This window comes from Pleurodeles waltl, chromosome 5 (assembly GCF_031143425.1).
Source record: "Pleurodeles waltl isolate 20211129_DDA chromosome 5, aPleWal1.hap1.20221129, whole genome shotgun sequence".
Taxonomy (NCBI): Eukaryota; Metazoa; Chordata; class Amphibia; order Caudata; family Salamandridae; genus Pleurodeles; species Pleurodeles waltl.
This window is the reverse complement of record NC_090444.1, coordinates 260,570,555-260,585,876: the sequence shown is the minus strand read 5'-3', so window position 1 is coordinate 260,585,876 and position 15,322 is coordinate 260,570,555. Positions and strand designations below refer to the sequence as shown.

The 15,322-nt window shown below is 42.4% G+C and overlaps 1 protein-coding gene across 4 annotated transcripts in view; it reads left to right on the top strand.

The window, feature by feature from the left end:
- The window catches only part of THADA (THADA armadillo repeat containing), a 1,551,972-nt gene that overhangs the window by 1,291,887 nt on the left and 244,763 nt on the right, over nt 1-15,322 (top strand). For all 4 annotated transcript variants that reach the window (XM_069233992.1, XM_069233989.1, XM_069233988.1 and 1 more), the window contains one exon: nt 9,519-9,604. In XM_069233992.1, coding sequence (XP_069090093.1) covers nt 9,519-9,604 — 86 coding nt within the window. The remainder of the gene's footprint in view (nt 1-9,518; nt 9,605-15,322) is intronic.

Here is a 15,322-nt window from a genome sequence, read left to right as displayed (position 1 = left end):
GCAACAAAGAAATGGTAAAGTAGTCCCTCAAAGCAAGAGATAAAGAACCAAATTGGAAATATACAATAGTTAGTCCCTGCTCCCGTGGAGGAAAGGAAGAAAAAAAGGAGCAACAAAGAGGTAGGTAGGACTGACCACTACCAAGCAAGGATTTCTAAAGGACCCTGACTTAGACAAATGAAAAGAAATTTGTGGATTTGAACTCCACAAACCATACACAACAGGTTGCTAAGCGACAGAGCAATGCCAAAAATAGCAACTATTTATCTAAGTCAAACAAGACCAAAATGTCAAAAATGCAACATACACAAGTTAAGTTATGAATTTTCAAACATTAAATCAAAATGCAGTGCTTAGAAGACAATCGCTCCAACCGGGCCTATCTGGTCGCGATGGACTCGTGCAAATCCAAAAATTCAGTCGAACCGTGATGGGGCGCAGGCCGGGTACAGGAGTCATGTAGCCTTTTCCATTCAGGAACTGAAGAGTGGAAGAGATACCACAGTCAATAGATGACAAAGATTTCAGACAACACTAGTGCTCAAAGTACCTCCAGCGTTTGGAATAGGATAAACATCTCTTCTTCCGAATAGTTTCTGCTAAGTGTACTGTAATCCCTCTGCCCCAAAACTGACCCTTTCAACCTCCAAACTGACAGAGATTAACACCCCAGTGCTCGTAGATGAAAAGTTAACATAGTAATTCCCCAAGGAATAGACAGAGCTATGGATTTCAGAAGAGGAAACCATATTCTGCGAGGCCAGAAGGGAAGAACCACTGCTGCTTTTTCCTGACTCTTTCAAAGCAGCCCAGGGATAATAGGAGGAAAAGCATAAAGAAGCTGATAAAACCAAGATGTAGATAGGACACCCAATCCCCACACTCCTGAGGCAGAAAACTGAGAACAGAATATGGCGAGTTGTGTGCTCTCAGCGAACCAGAAAGGTCCTAAAAAGGTTTACTGAGTCACCTACATATGATTGAGAAAACACTTCGAGATAGAGATGAATCTTGAGAGGAAAGAGAAAAATTGCTCAAACTGTCCACAGATACGAACATCCTTCAGAGAAAAGAGGTGATGTTATGCACGATCTGATGTTTGTAGCTACCAAATTAAGTAATGTTGATATGGCCTCCCTTGTCTATGTACAACTTTATTACTATGTTGTCTGTATGTACTGCATGTTTCCATAGTAGCAGTGACTGAAAATGAATCAGGGCCTCTTGGACTGTCAAGAGTTCTCTCCAGTTTGAAGAATCCCCCTTTTACTTGTTCAACCATCTTCCCTGGATTGACACATCCATCAAGGTAGCTCCCCATTCAGTGCCCTGGTATCCATTGTTAACACTCTTAGTGGACCACACTGTTCACAGGTTCTGGATTCAACCACTACTGAAGTAACATTGAGATTTGAGATGTCACACAAATTTCTTTCTCAAGACTCATCAAAGTTGATTCCAGTTCTCCATAACATGTATTTGAAGGGGTCTGAAATAAAGTCTTGCCCTGGTTGCTAGGAGTGCGCACAATGTTGTGTGTCCCTGTACCCTTAATCAGAATCAGGCTGGAGCCACGAGACGGCACCTGTGTCAGCTGCTTTGCTCTTTCAGATGGAAGGAAAACCATTCCTGTGTCTGTTTTGAAATGTGCTCCTATTTATTCCCATCTACTGCTGGCTCCAGTGTGCCTTTCGGAGGATTGATGAGCAAGCCATGCTGCAGAAGACAATTATGAACTGTTTGTAATCTCCTCAAAATCTCTTCTCTTGATGGAGTAGGCATTCATCCAGATAAGGGAAGATGTCCCAACCCTAAAGATGTGGAGCTGCTCCCTGTGGTTCTGTTACTCATATGAATACTATTGGATGCAGACCTGATGCTGAAAGTCAGTCCCTGGAACTGAAAATGCTTTCCCCAGAGACAAAATCTCAAGAATCTCTGATGATATCTTGATACCCGAATGTGAAAATAAGTGTCCACGAGATGCAGCATAACAACGAATGCTGCATTTGGAATCAAAGGAATTATCCTTTGCCGTGTCTCTTTCTTCAGCTGAATCTTTTTGATCCATTTTCTGACATTTCAAAGATCTATGACCAACCTGACATTTCCTGAGCTCTAGGGCCAGAAAAACGAATGAGTAACTTCCCCTGCCCTTTTCATCCTAACAAACCAGAGTAATAGCTTTCTTTACTAGAAGAAAATGAATTGCTGTGAACAGGCCCCTTTTCTTGAGAGGGTTGAGCAAGCACGGTGTAGATATGTTCACAATCTCTGAAGGACTTTATACAAATTCTATCTGGTAATCTTCCCTGTTGATCTTCAGCACGCAAGCATCAGAGGTAGATAACTCAAACCTTCCTAAAATGCCTTATCTGACATCCTACTGTCCACTATAGGCCATCCTTTGCATAGTCAGGAGCCCTGAGTCCTTACATACGAGGAATGTTTTTCTTTCTGCTCTCTTTGGTTTTTATAATTCCTATTCGGTCATGTCCTAGAAAAAAAGACTCGTTTTGTTATGAAGCTCCCCTTGAAGATTGTTGAAAGGACAGTATGAAGGATCTCTGTGCTGATGAATCTGAAGAGCCTGCTGGCTGTCAAAATGAAGAAAAGTGCTTTTCTCCTTAAAGAGGTGATGTAATTTTTCCTCACGTTCTGCCCCAAGTCTGATTCTCTCAAATGTCACACTGATTCTTCTGCTGAATCAGTCTTCCACTCATTCAAATGCAAGTTCCTTCTGGCAGCCACTCAACTGCCTTTGTCAAGAGCTGAACCACAAATTACATCGAAGGATACATCCGAAAGAAGCCCCATTACATGGTCTCAAGCACCATGAAACATCGAAATATCTATTTCACTACCATAAAACTTCAAAAAGATTTTTGAAGTCCGAGATAAGGGGATAACTAGTGTAGGCCCCATAAATTCCTGCTCTGATAGGAAGACAAGTGCCCCATTGCCCTTCCTTAAGACTGTAGTAGTTTTGTCATCTGTTTAATAATTGAGAATATTTTTGTTAGCCATTGAGGTTCGACCCACCAAACTGTCTACTTATTACTGTTTCTGGAAGGTTAAAATTGAGATATGCAAGTAGGATCATTAATTTTATCACAAGCCTTCTATTCACTCATGGCAACATCTAAACATGCTGCTGAATAGGGCGATCAATGGACAGACTACGTTGGAATTGCCTTAAATTGACTCACGTAGTATTAGACACCTCTTCATTTGGATAACCCATATTTTGCAGCGTTCTGCACAGTAATTCAGACACAATCTTTTTGCCAGTGTTGCTTGGTCTGATGAAGAAATGTCCAACTTCTCTTCACCCATATCTGACCCAGAGGAGAGGACATCATGATAATCATGGCGAGAGACAGAAAAAGTGGGAGCCTGTCGTCCACAGTCTCTCTCGTTATCTTCCTGTGTCCTCAAGTCTTCTGAATAGTCCACTTCCTTCCTGTGTTTTTTGGGAGGCGAAGGAGATTCAGAAAATGAGGAATCCTCCACAACATGTCCTTTTCCTATAAGTTTCCCCATCTTACAGAAATCCCCAACATGCACACTCAGATAACTGGCATTGCTGAAACCTACACCCTGTCCGATCAGTACGTTTCCATAAATACTCAAAAACTTGCTCTGATTGAGGCGATACAAGCTAAAAAGAAATGCATGTGCAGGACGCGCCTGACCTTGCCCCCCTGTGCATGCTCAGAACCTCTCACTATGGAATTGGATCACTGCCACCCTTGTATGTCCCAACCAGAAAGGTTCAACATTGGATTAACTTGCCTCTTCCATGGTAAGGAACTCTTGGTTACCAATGCTTTCTCACCCAACGACTTAATTCTGCAAGGGAGCCAAAAGATAATTGGGACATTCTTTTCTCCTGCTTGTCTATTCTGCATTGTGCAACCCTCTTACTCCTGTCCTTCACACAGTAAGATCCCAGGTGCTACATTGGACATCCAAGAGTCGCAGGGATCGCTCGTTCCTGTCCTTGTTTCTGTCATGAGACAGACCAGCATTGTGGACAGAGTTCACCTTTATTTTCTGTTATTTCTGCTGTCATTATTTGGGCATCACCTCAAAAGTAATGAGGAGAAATGTAGGTATAATGTTTTGAGGCGAAAGAGGAGTGATCAGGTGACATCAGGAAGGAGGATTCTGGAAGTTTCCCCTCTCTGAACTCAGAGATGGAAGTCGACAGCGCCATTCTATGGCCTTTTTAGTCGGGCTTTTGATCAGAGGGCGCCGCTGTCTTTGATCACTTCATGGGGCTCCATGCATCCTGCCTTCAGACGAGGCTGATGTGTGACTGTCTGTTGCAGGTCAGGTTATTTGATTGACAATAGATAGATTTCTAGTGAGCTTCTGGAGTCCGCCATGAGCTCCAACAATCTTTGAGGAACGTGAGAAAGGCTGGCAGCCAAGGCTACTACTGACCGCAACGAGAACGTCCCAGTATGCAAGCACAATACAGATTTTTGCTTTCCTTGCCGTAAATCTGTGAAGTAATGGACGATACGTTTATTGGTAACCCGCCTTGTCGATCCTGAGCCTAAGGAAGTGTAGCAAAGCCTTTACTTTAGAGCTGTAGGCAGATTGCAGGTACAACTACCAGTTGCAGTGCAAGTTTTGGAAACAGAGCCTACTGAACCTGGTGCTGTCCGAATAATTACTTAAGTTTTTGTTTTGATTCTGATGTCACATCTTTAATTTTCCAGTGTGTCATAGTACAAACCGTTATATACTACTAACTACTCATGAACTTGTATGTAATAACTAGTGTTTCTTTTTAATCTTAGAGATTTTGTTGTTGAGGTTTATGAACGTATACATTGAATGTACTCACCGCACACTTGTGTTACTGTGTATATGATTTTAGACCACTTTACTGGAGGGGGTGATTGAGGGTTCAATGGGGAGAAGGTTGCATGAAAAGAACAGCAGCAGTGTGACCTCAGATAGACACTGTTAAAAACTTCCACAGCTCATAAAGCACTTCTCACGATGGCTGTCCACAAGATATAAGCTGTCATCAGTAGTGTGATGATTAAGGCAGGTAAGTTACTACAGTGATTGCAGCATACAGTGAAGCATATCCAGTAAAAACTTGTTTTTCAAGGAGAGACCTGGCTGTTTTCGGCTGCCTTGTATGGTAAATATGTATCTCCAGAGGATCCGGATATCAGATCATTCTCCTTGTCAGCAGAGTAGCGACGCTTGATAGAACCTACTTCCTCAAAGTGAGTGCCATGCCTCCCTACTGCTTGGGGTAGTGCCCGTGTGGGTGGGATGGAACCATGTCACTGAAATGAGAATAAGCATCTCTGCATTGCAGTGGTGACAGCGAAATACTGCTAAGCCCCATAATCAAGGGCAGTGTTCACGCTCTGCTTGGTTGCAGCCAGCCGTGTCATACAGGGTGTAAAGGTTGCGGTTCATAAGCCCATGTATCACCTCTACTGCTACCTCGCTGGTAGGTCAAGTTGACTAGCAAAGCAGTCATGGCATTACCACCGCAGTGAGGAACTGTGCTTTAGCCTCGCAGCCAGCCAGGTTGGTATCAGCACCCTTAGACTCCTGCCTTTATGCACAGTTGGGTGTCCTGTCTTTAACCAGATCTCATCCATGAACCTTTGCAAACATCCAAACCTATCACGATATCCATCCACTCGGTTTACGCTCTAAATGCCACTGGAATACCTAGACGTGGGTCCTTTCCTCACTGTGCAATAGGACTCAAGCTACACCCTAGCGAAGAGACCCAGGTAGGACGAAACTGGGCTGGGCTTGCTTTTGTGGTCCTCTCTGGAGGTGGCCTTGTTTGGAATTTCGAGACTGTTCCCATGAGGAGCAGGTTACTACTGATTTGCATAAGGCAGGCCCTTCTCTAGAGTGGCATGGTTGGTGAAAATCAATGGACTAGAATGCAGCTCCGAGTGGTTGCCACTGGCTGAGATTCATTTAAGCAGTCCATCCATCAACTCAGTGCATGTCTTGAAGGTTTCTCCTATCCACTTTTACCACCGTCTCCGTGAACTCTTTCCCTTTGATCTAAATTAATACTACCACCCTCTGATTTCTTAGCGTTTTTAACGCTTTCCAGACCTAACATTGCTTGTGGTTATCTTATGTTATTTCTTGCCTTTACATACAGATTTTTTTAGAACCTTTCAACAAAACATGCATGCCCAGACATGTTTTTTTCCATCGTCTATCTGTGGTGTTTGTCCAATACTCCATTCTCTTTTTTGATCAAGCCCTAATTGTTGATTTTATTTAAGCGTACAAGGAATTACTGCAGAAAAGGGCATGCCTTTGTACACATCTGTGGCAGTGCTATCTTCGTATAGTGTGCATTGTTACCTTTGTATTTCTTCTAATGTTCCATATGGATATCTTGCCATTAAATACAATTAGAGTAGCATGGAGTGGGCTGGCTCTGGAGCACAAACTGTGTAACCTCTGTTGGAACTCTATACAAACTTTAGAGCATGTTCTTCTTGTTGCCTGAAACCACTGTTCTTGACACATGAAGTATGTTCGACAAAAGAAGCATTACATTTTTGCATTACATTTTTACTTAATCCAGTGAATGAAATTATATGTTTTAAAATGTTTATTTAAAAAAAAATGTTTTTAGAGATATATTGATCATGTAATTTGTATATACTGTAAAATGGATCTCGTAGATCTGTATCTTATAAATACATTTTATTGTCTTGCTTACTTTTCTGACTTAAGTGATCTTAAAGGGGTCATCCAGTGAATGATGACCTGTGGTCTCAAAACCCAAGCAGACGTCACCAAACAAAGCAACATACTGGAAAGCTTATTGTTGGTGATTGTTTGGGCGACAGGGCTGGGTAAATAGGGAGTGTTCCATTTTGTTCACTCATTGGCTCTTTAATGTGTTGATGTTGCTAGAAAATGAAATGAAATGGAATTGAGGTGCACCTGGAGATGTGTCCTGCACGGCTGCAGGGCCCAGCATGTTCCCTGCAAGATTGATTCTTATGCCTTTGGTTTTGAGGGTCTCTGTAAGTTTCCTTCCTCAGTAACCTCCCTAGTTATCGTTCACTACAGCTTTACTGTCAACAGCAGGCTAGGCAGCATGCAGTAGAATATGTTATCTTTAGTATTTGATTCTGCAACTGATGTAGACAGCTTGGAGGGTAAAAATAAAATGTGCAACGTTAGTCCCCCAACCCCTTACATCTGTATTTCTGACTTTTTACCTGGTGGTGCTTGCAAGAACAGAGTGGATGCTGGCCGCTGGTTTATAGGCCATCGTTGCAATGGCAGTGATTTGATTTACTGTAAGAGTTGGCAGCCTTCCCTTGGTAGTAGTTAATGATTGCCGAGGCAAACAATCCCACTACAGTGGGGTTGGTAATTTAACTCCTTTTCGTAGCAGTGTGTGCTATCTTAATTACATGTTACATAAAAAAAATCATTGTTTGATAGAGTTCAGTGGTAGTTCATGTCACAAGTCTGTAGAAGTTTAAAAAAGCGAGGGAACAGTTTTCAACTTTCCTGCGTGTATAGACTTATTAAAGCACATTCTGTTTGCTGTTGTCTCTGATTTACTGCAGCATGTGCGTAACCTTTGGGCATTCTTATGTGGCATTGTTCTCTAGCTGGATCCCGACAGTGGATTGATTGATAAGCGTTGTTATTGAATGGATCTTGCTGAGATGGGATCTGCATCAGACACCCTGTGAGTTTATGAGGGGTAGTGAGTACCATGGCTGCCTTTAGCGCCTGGCGCTGGTGGGGCCTGGTGTGACAATCTTTTTTTGCACCCTCATGACCTTTTCCTCAGATTCCCTCACTACTGCCCATCTAAAGTGCCCCTCATCTCTTCATAGCCCCTCTCTCACATACATTTGATCTGTTTTGATACGTTGTAAAGGCTGGCTTTACTAATCCACTCAGCTAGCCACATAAAATACAGATCTGTTCTTTGCAGCATTCATATTAACCCTCGGTGCTACTTTATATCAAGTCAAAACTGCTACTAAACAAAACTCCAATCTCTGTCCCTAGCAGAAACATTAATCACAAGAGTTATCTCGACATTTATTGCTGGATACACAAGGAACTCTGCAGCAGGTGCTTTTAAATCATAAGTTATTGTTAAACCCAGCATCCACCCCTCCTCCCCACTTCCAGGTTAGCTCCCAGTGTGGCCGCCCCGTCCTAAAGCTGGCCCTGGTGAGTACAGTGCATTGGAAGTGCAGCACCAGGGGACCACCAAAGCATCAGAAGCTACCATGCTAATTGTGGGGGGTTACACCCAAACTTCACAATCAGTTTGTTGACTGTTGAGATGGCACTGCCTATAGGCTGAGCATGCTTTGTGATAGAAACGTATAATTTACTGTCTGATGATGGCTGCTTTGCCTATCCAGTCTGTCCCTCTTGTCTTCTGTTTACTGCCCCTGCATGGCCATCATGTTTGCAATCCTTTCATTTATAGGGCCGTTCCTATATTACTGCTGGGCATTCACACATTTAAATGGGATATATTACAGAAACGAGAGTGAAGTCTTTCTATTAAGGCATGCATAGTCATACAGTATCCCTTGTTCTGCAAGTCATAGTTGTGCCCATGCATCCTAGTATTCATCTTCCGTGGCAAATAGACTTGTCCTCTTCTATGGCCATTCAGAGGTTATCTTGTACGGTAATCCACGGATCCATGCACTGCTTGTTGATCTTTGTGACTTCTGTCCTGTGCTGCTTCTGAGAATTCTCAATTCCTATAAACTTTTCTTTGCTTTTGATTGTACTGAATGTCAGCCACCCATCCTAGACTACCATCCGCATAGCCAATCCAGAAGTACAGTGAGCCTGAAGCCCACCATCGTCCATCTTGGAAGGACGTGCTGGTTTACTGGTTAGGGTCGATTTGCACACAGCACTGGATGTCTGTAGCAAAGCTGTGTAAAGGGTGAACTCTGTGAACAGGGTGTGACAGTGTGTGAAACAACAGTCATATCATTGTGTTGCTGTCTAGACATATACTGACTTTAGGTAACAAATGAGTATTTTGTTGGATCTAGTTTACTGTAGATGTTTTTAACACAGAGAGCTGCCTTTTGCCCATTCTATTTAAAAGCACACTTATTTCTTCTTAGAAATGTGATAGATTCTCAACTTAATGGCAATGACATCCAGTCACATGTTCAGGAACCAGAGGAAGTTCCATGAGTGCGGCCACTTCCACTGAAACTGACCGCTGGCACCAGCGAAAACTGTTCTGCAACCCAAAATCACATCTGAAGAAATATAAGATGACATTATGAATCTGCAACATAATTCTCCATCAAAATCGTTGTTAATATAAGATTTATCACTTATGCTGCAGGAGTAAAATTTGCAGTTCATATATCTGCTTACATCTGTGGCGAATTGTGAAACGATGAACAAAGTAATACTTAAACATTGGGGCTTCTGTATTTGTGAAAGAGATCTCAACATTTGGCTAACCTTCTGTTTTTCAGGAAAAATCCTTGTTTGGTGACTAGAGCTGCATATTTGGAGGTCATGGTCCTCTTGAGCAATTTTCTGATCAAATCCAAAGATACAGGTAACTTTCATGTTTGTAACTGTACGTGTAGACATTTATTTTTTATTTTTAGGATATTTATGTCGCTATCATGGGTTAGTGCTTGTGAAAAAAGCAAGTGCCTACCGCACAAATAGCCTTCCCATACATATTTCCTGACTGGTTTATTGTGTGTTCTTCTCCGTTCACTTAGTAAATATCTTTTGTTGGTGTGAAAATGTATATGGTTGTCTTCTTACCTTCTACAGTCTGATCGTGCTTATGTGTCAGTGGCCCCATTTGAGGGATTCTAATTTGCCTGCAGTATATATGGACTACAACAGTCTCCACAGACTTAATTGTCATTATACATGCTATGGAAAATAACCAGTTGCATCACAGTGTCTTGTGCTCTGCAAAGACTGTTGGGAGAGAAGACATGCAAGGGGACATTGATTGGTAGGCGTAATGAGCAGGAGCAAGATGAACAGTACACCAAAACAACATCCATATTAATAAAGCGGTGTCTTTGCAGAAATTATGCACAACTAAATTACATCAGAATTAATCATAAGAATCATTAGTATTCAGAAATAATTTGTCACCCAGACTTGCATGTTTGGAAAAAGATTTGAGGAGTACAGCACCCTAAATTCAACACCAGAGTTAGAATCCTTAGTATGTTCTCCAAGTCAAAACTGCTCTCTCTGTCATCATAGATTATGTCTGGTCTTCAGCTGCCCAACCTTTTACTTTCACGTCTTTCCTGACTGGAACTTGATTCAATCTCAGCTGTAGAAGAGGAGTGTTGCTAAGTCAGGCAGCAGCTACTTGAAAAGCACTATCAAACAAAAGACTTTGCTTCCCCGGTTCTCAGAATTTCAAAAGTGAGAGTATTGTGAGAGGAGAGTGTGAAATAACAGGTGTAAGTGGGAAATACATGCCAAAAAGGTTGGAGCGGCACTGTGCATGATTCTGTGATCTGATAAAGACATCTAGCTGCAGGTTCCTTAACTTAGAATCTTCCCTAGGCGCTAGCCTGGAGCCGGAAACTTTTTCCCCTAGTACATCTGGACGTCGGCAGAGGGCACTGCATAATGACATCGTCTGCCGGATGTGACATCAACGGAGTCCATATAATCCCCCTGCCGACACACTGATGTCAGTTCCTTCTTTTCCGCTCTTTTATAGCGGATCCGGAGTCAGTTGTTATGGCAGTTTTTATGCCTCCTTCAACGTTTTTGTCATCTTGGAACAGTGTGCTTCCTGTGTCTTCGGGGTTAGTTTAAACCCTGCGGGTCCTCTGGACCCCCATACAGTGTGCATGTGGTGCCTGGGTGGGCACCATGATGCTGAGGACTAGGGCTCCTGTCAGCGACTTCACCCAAAGGCTCTGCGAGTGCACCGGATGAAGCTTGTTGCGGCGCAGATGTTGGAATCTGTCTTTCCTTCGCATGAACTCTCCTTCCTGGTCTGACGTCCGTTCGCGGGCCATTCAAAGAGTCACTCTCTAGGACACCATTCTCCGTTGACACCCAAAAGTAAGTCTCACAAGCGGTCGAGGCCTCGGCAGTTACCAACCTCACCCTAATAGACCTCCCATCATTCCTTGGCTGAGGAGATGGGTCTGCCCCTCATCTTCCTCCTTTTCCCAGAGGTGGGACAACTCTAGACCAGACGCATGCATATTATTCTTCCCTTAATGCCATCTTTGGTCACCTCCCTCTGTTGGTCTCAAGGAAGCGCAAGTACTTTAACTGTGGCCACGCTGGTGGGTTCGCCCTCGGCTTTGGTTCGGCCTTTCCTTTAGAGTCAGTTGACGCAACTGTTACGGCGCCTGTGCACAGCCCTTCAGGGTTCCCACCTTTGGTGCTGGTGTCCAGTCATCCGACTCCGGCAACTTTGTTGATAGTGCCAATCAAAGTTGACTGCCACTCTGCATCTGAGGTTGATAGCAACATCGGGGTATCACATTCTTGATGTCAGGAATGGTGCCAGTCATACCTCCACAAGCCTCCACTTCTGTTGTTCCTATTACAGGAGATTGCGAAGAGGCGGTACTGGAGTCGGATCCTCCTAGAGAGGACATCTGGTTGTCTGACCTAGCTACAGACAGCAGCCTGTATTCTTCACCAGCCTCAGGCCTCCTTTCCCCTTCCGAGCCTTGCTATGGAAGTGAGTTCCTCCTTTGCAGACATGCTAAAGAGTGTTGCCGAGTTGTTAGGTCTAACCCTTCCCTTAATGGAGGTGACTTCATATCTCTTAATTGATATACTCCATCAAAGTCAGAGCGGGGTTTAACTGGTGCTTCCTTATAGTGAGGCGCTGCACGATGTCTTGTTGAGCGCTTGGACTAGGCCTGCTACAGGGGCCCCTGTTGACCAGGATATATCCCACAGGCACCGTCTTGCCCCTAGTGATCCTCCTTGTTTGATCAGATATCCTACTCCTCGCAGTTTAGTGGCACAGGCTTCTTTAATTATCACTGATATGGGGTCCCTCCCTCATACTCTTCCTGATCCAGGGGTCTAGATGTCTGTGGCAGACATATTTTTCATCCACAACCTCTGCCCTGCGCTCTGTGAACACATCTTGAGTTCTTGCATGTTGCCCTCATTCATTATGGAACACTTTAGCAAACACGTCCGGATAATGACAGGAGCACTCTTACTCCTATATTTCAGGACGGGCGAAATGCAGCTAAACTAATCATTCACTGTGGTATGGATTCCACTGACTCTGTCGGTCGAGCTATGGGTTCCTCAGTTGTACTCTCTGTCTCCGTGCCTAGTTACTTACCTCAGTGTTCTCAGAGCCAATCCAGTCTACATTACTGGACATGTCATTTGATGGTGCTCATTTGTTTGGTGCTCAGGCTGACTCAGCCTTGAGACGTTTTCGAGACAGTAGGGGTGGAGCAACGAGTTAACTTAGTTTCTCTATCTTTTTCCCACTGTGCTGTTACTTGTTCTTCAGCGTTCCTCATGTCAGTCTTGCTTCTGCAGGGCCGTGAGGCTTTCAGTTATCCCGTTATACTGTAAGGGAATGCCGGTGGGTGTCCCTTCTTGCCACGTGCTGAGTTTCCCTGGCTTGTCATTGCAGTAATATGGTGCTCTGATTCCCTATGGACTTTTTCATGCCTGATGTTTAAGGTTTCCTTCTTTATGATAATTGCTTGATTACAGTAATGATTTCTGCTCCCGTTTTGTCAATGTCATTTGCTTCACTCTGAAGACAAGCTTATGCTTAAGTGTCATTACCTGTCTGGTATATATCATACTCTTAAGTGGAGTATTTAAGTTCTATACTAGTATGCTAAAGAGCATTTATAGCTTGTTTCATCTTTAATGGTTTTTTCCCCATTCTCCTGTGGCAGACTGTTAGACTTTCTAACTTTGCATTTATACCATTTTACTAGTATCTCTAATAGGGAACTGGGGATATTACCAGCTCTTTGGGTTTTCTGTTCCACTGAGCGTATTGGTTACTACGCCCCCCTGTTCTGTCAAATAGGTTAGCTGTTGTGCTTAACCTTTTACGGGTATATTTATCTTTTTCCTGTGACTTTACTCTCTTCAGGATTTTCAGACCTTCCTTGTTTTGGTCTTATAGGGTTCTGTTACGTATTCCTTGCAGTTTACGTATTTTCTACACTTTGGTGTAGACTTTTCTATAGTGTTGGAATGTTCTTTGCACAGTCTTATTTCTTTCCTGACTTCAATAAATCCTTCATACGTCTTCATAAGAGATGTATCTGTTTACCAATTTTGCTTAGTCTATTGTGTAGACTTCTTGTTATTGAACTCTTTTAGAGTTCTTTTACATTTGTTGTACTTGTGTGCAGGAATTCCTTCCTTTTCAATGGATTTTGCCCCCTTTCAGGGGTGCTTCTTCTTCTCTATAAGGATATTACACCTGTTGTATTTGGTGAGGTTTATTATTGATGCCTTATATAGGTACAAATGATTTCATTTCACTTGACTCTATTGTTGTAGTTCAGTTCACACTTGAAGGTGTGTCGTTATTGGGTGTATTTATTAAACTCGGACTGATTCTTTTCCTAAGAATCTAGTCAGTTTAATAGTTTCCATTGTTGAGGTCCTTTCTACCACTTCCTGGAGTCCTATATTGACCTCTGTTATCACTTCTTACCTAGGCCCTTCTTTTTTGCAACAAAAAAATAAATGATAAAAAAATATATATATATATATATATTTATATATATAAATAAATCATATGAAGTGACAGACATATATACATCTATGGGTGTTATATTAAGATGTGTTGGCATAACTTTAAACTTGGAGACTAACAATATTGTCCGACTGGCGTAAGACACACTGATGCACATAAAGGGCACAGAGTGGCTATGCCATTGTCACAGGCGCAAGGTCAGCACCATAAAGCCCTGACTCCCAGCTCCGTGACCCAACCAGGGAACTGCACTTTTTATATATATATATATATATATATATATATATATATATATATATATATATATATATATATACTTGGTGCTACATAGGCGTTGGTTTTTCCCTCCTATGTCAGTAGATGTGTATTTTATGCATCTCGATTATGTTTTTATTATATTTACTACTTTTCCTATGTAGAGTATTTCATATGCCAAATAATTAGTCTTGTTCTCTTCACTGGAGGCAACTGTCTGTTTTCTCTGTACGAGATACTCTATTATGTTTGCCTTTTGATGTAGGTCTGATTGGGATATACTTTTCCATGGTGAGGGGTTCTGCTCCATGGCCAGTTGTGCTGCTGTGTGTTCCAACAGCATGAAACCTGCACTTACGGTCTATATCTGGGAATGGATAGATGTATATCCACTAGCTCAGTTGTTGCTACTGTCTTACGATCACGGGTAGTCCTTCTTATCCACATTTTCTTGTCTTTATGATCGCAATGCTGTGGTAATTCCACAGTCTTGCCAAACTGTTCTTACATGGGTTTTCACTCCTTTAAAGGAGCGAGTAGCTTTATCTTAGGTACTGCTGTTCGCCTTTAACACTGATTGCTCATGTTGACATAGATTACTTCATTCCATGTTTTTAATGCTTCTTGACTCCTACGCAGTGGTTACTCTGTGGAGTCCTTGGTAGTGTAATATGTTAAGGCTCACATATCTTTTTCTGTGTGTCTGTCTTTTCAAGTTTTTCTAGACTGCATCTGTTTTCAGAACATAAATTCTAGGGGATAGAACCTAATTTTAATTGTGCTGTCATAGGTGAGTTTTACCCATGTTCTTGCCATTGTTGTGCCCCTTTTTTTACAGCTGTCTTTTCACCAATTCTTTTTCATAATGAGGTTGTTCCTTCTTGTGGGAATTTTTTCGAGTACTTAGTCTTTTTCTGCAGTACTACTTCTGGATAAAAGGCTTACTCCGAGGTGAAGTCGCTTATGGGACATGATTGACATGCTACCGTGAATTAGTTTATTCTATGCTCTCCTGTTTTCTGGTGTTATTCGCCTGTGCTTCCTTCCACATGTTAAGATGTTGTAGCATATGTTACTATTCTCCCTCAATTTTCTTCTTATCTGGTCTTTTACTCTTGTTCTTGAACAGTTTAATGACACTTAGAGAATTTTGAGGGCCTCAGTTTGCAGCCTCTCCGCTGGGGTTTTTATGCTTTGGTATCTTATTCTAAATTAAGTAATCTGCAGCTAGATGTCTCTATCAGATGAAAAGTTACTTGCCTTTGGTAACGATGTATCAGGTAGAGACAGGAACTTGCTGCAGATTCCTTA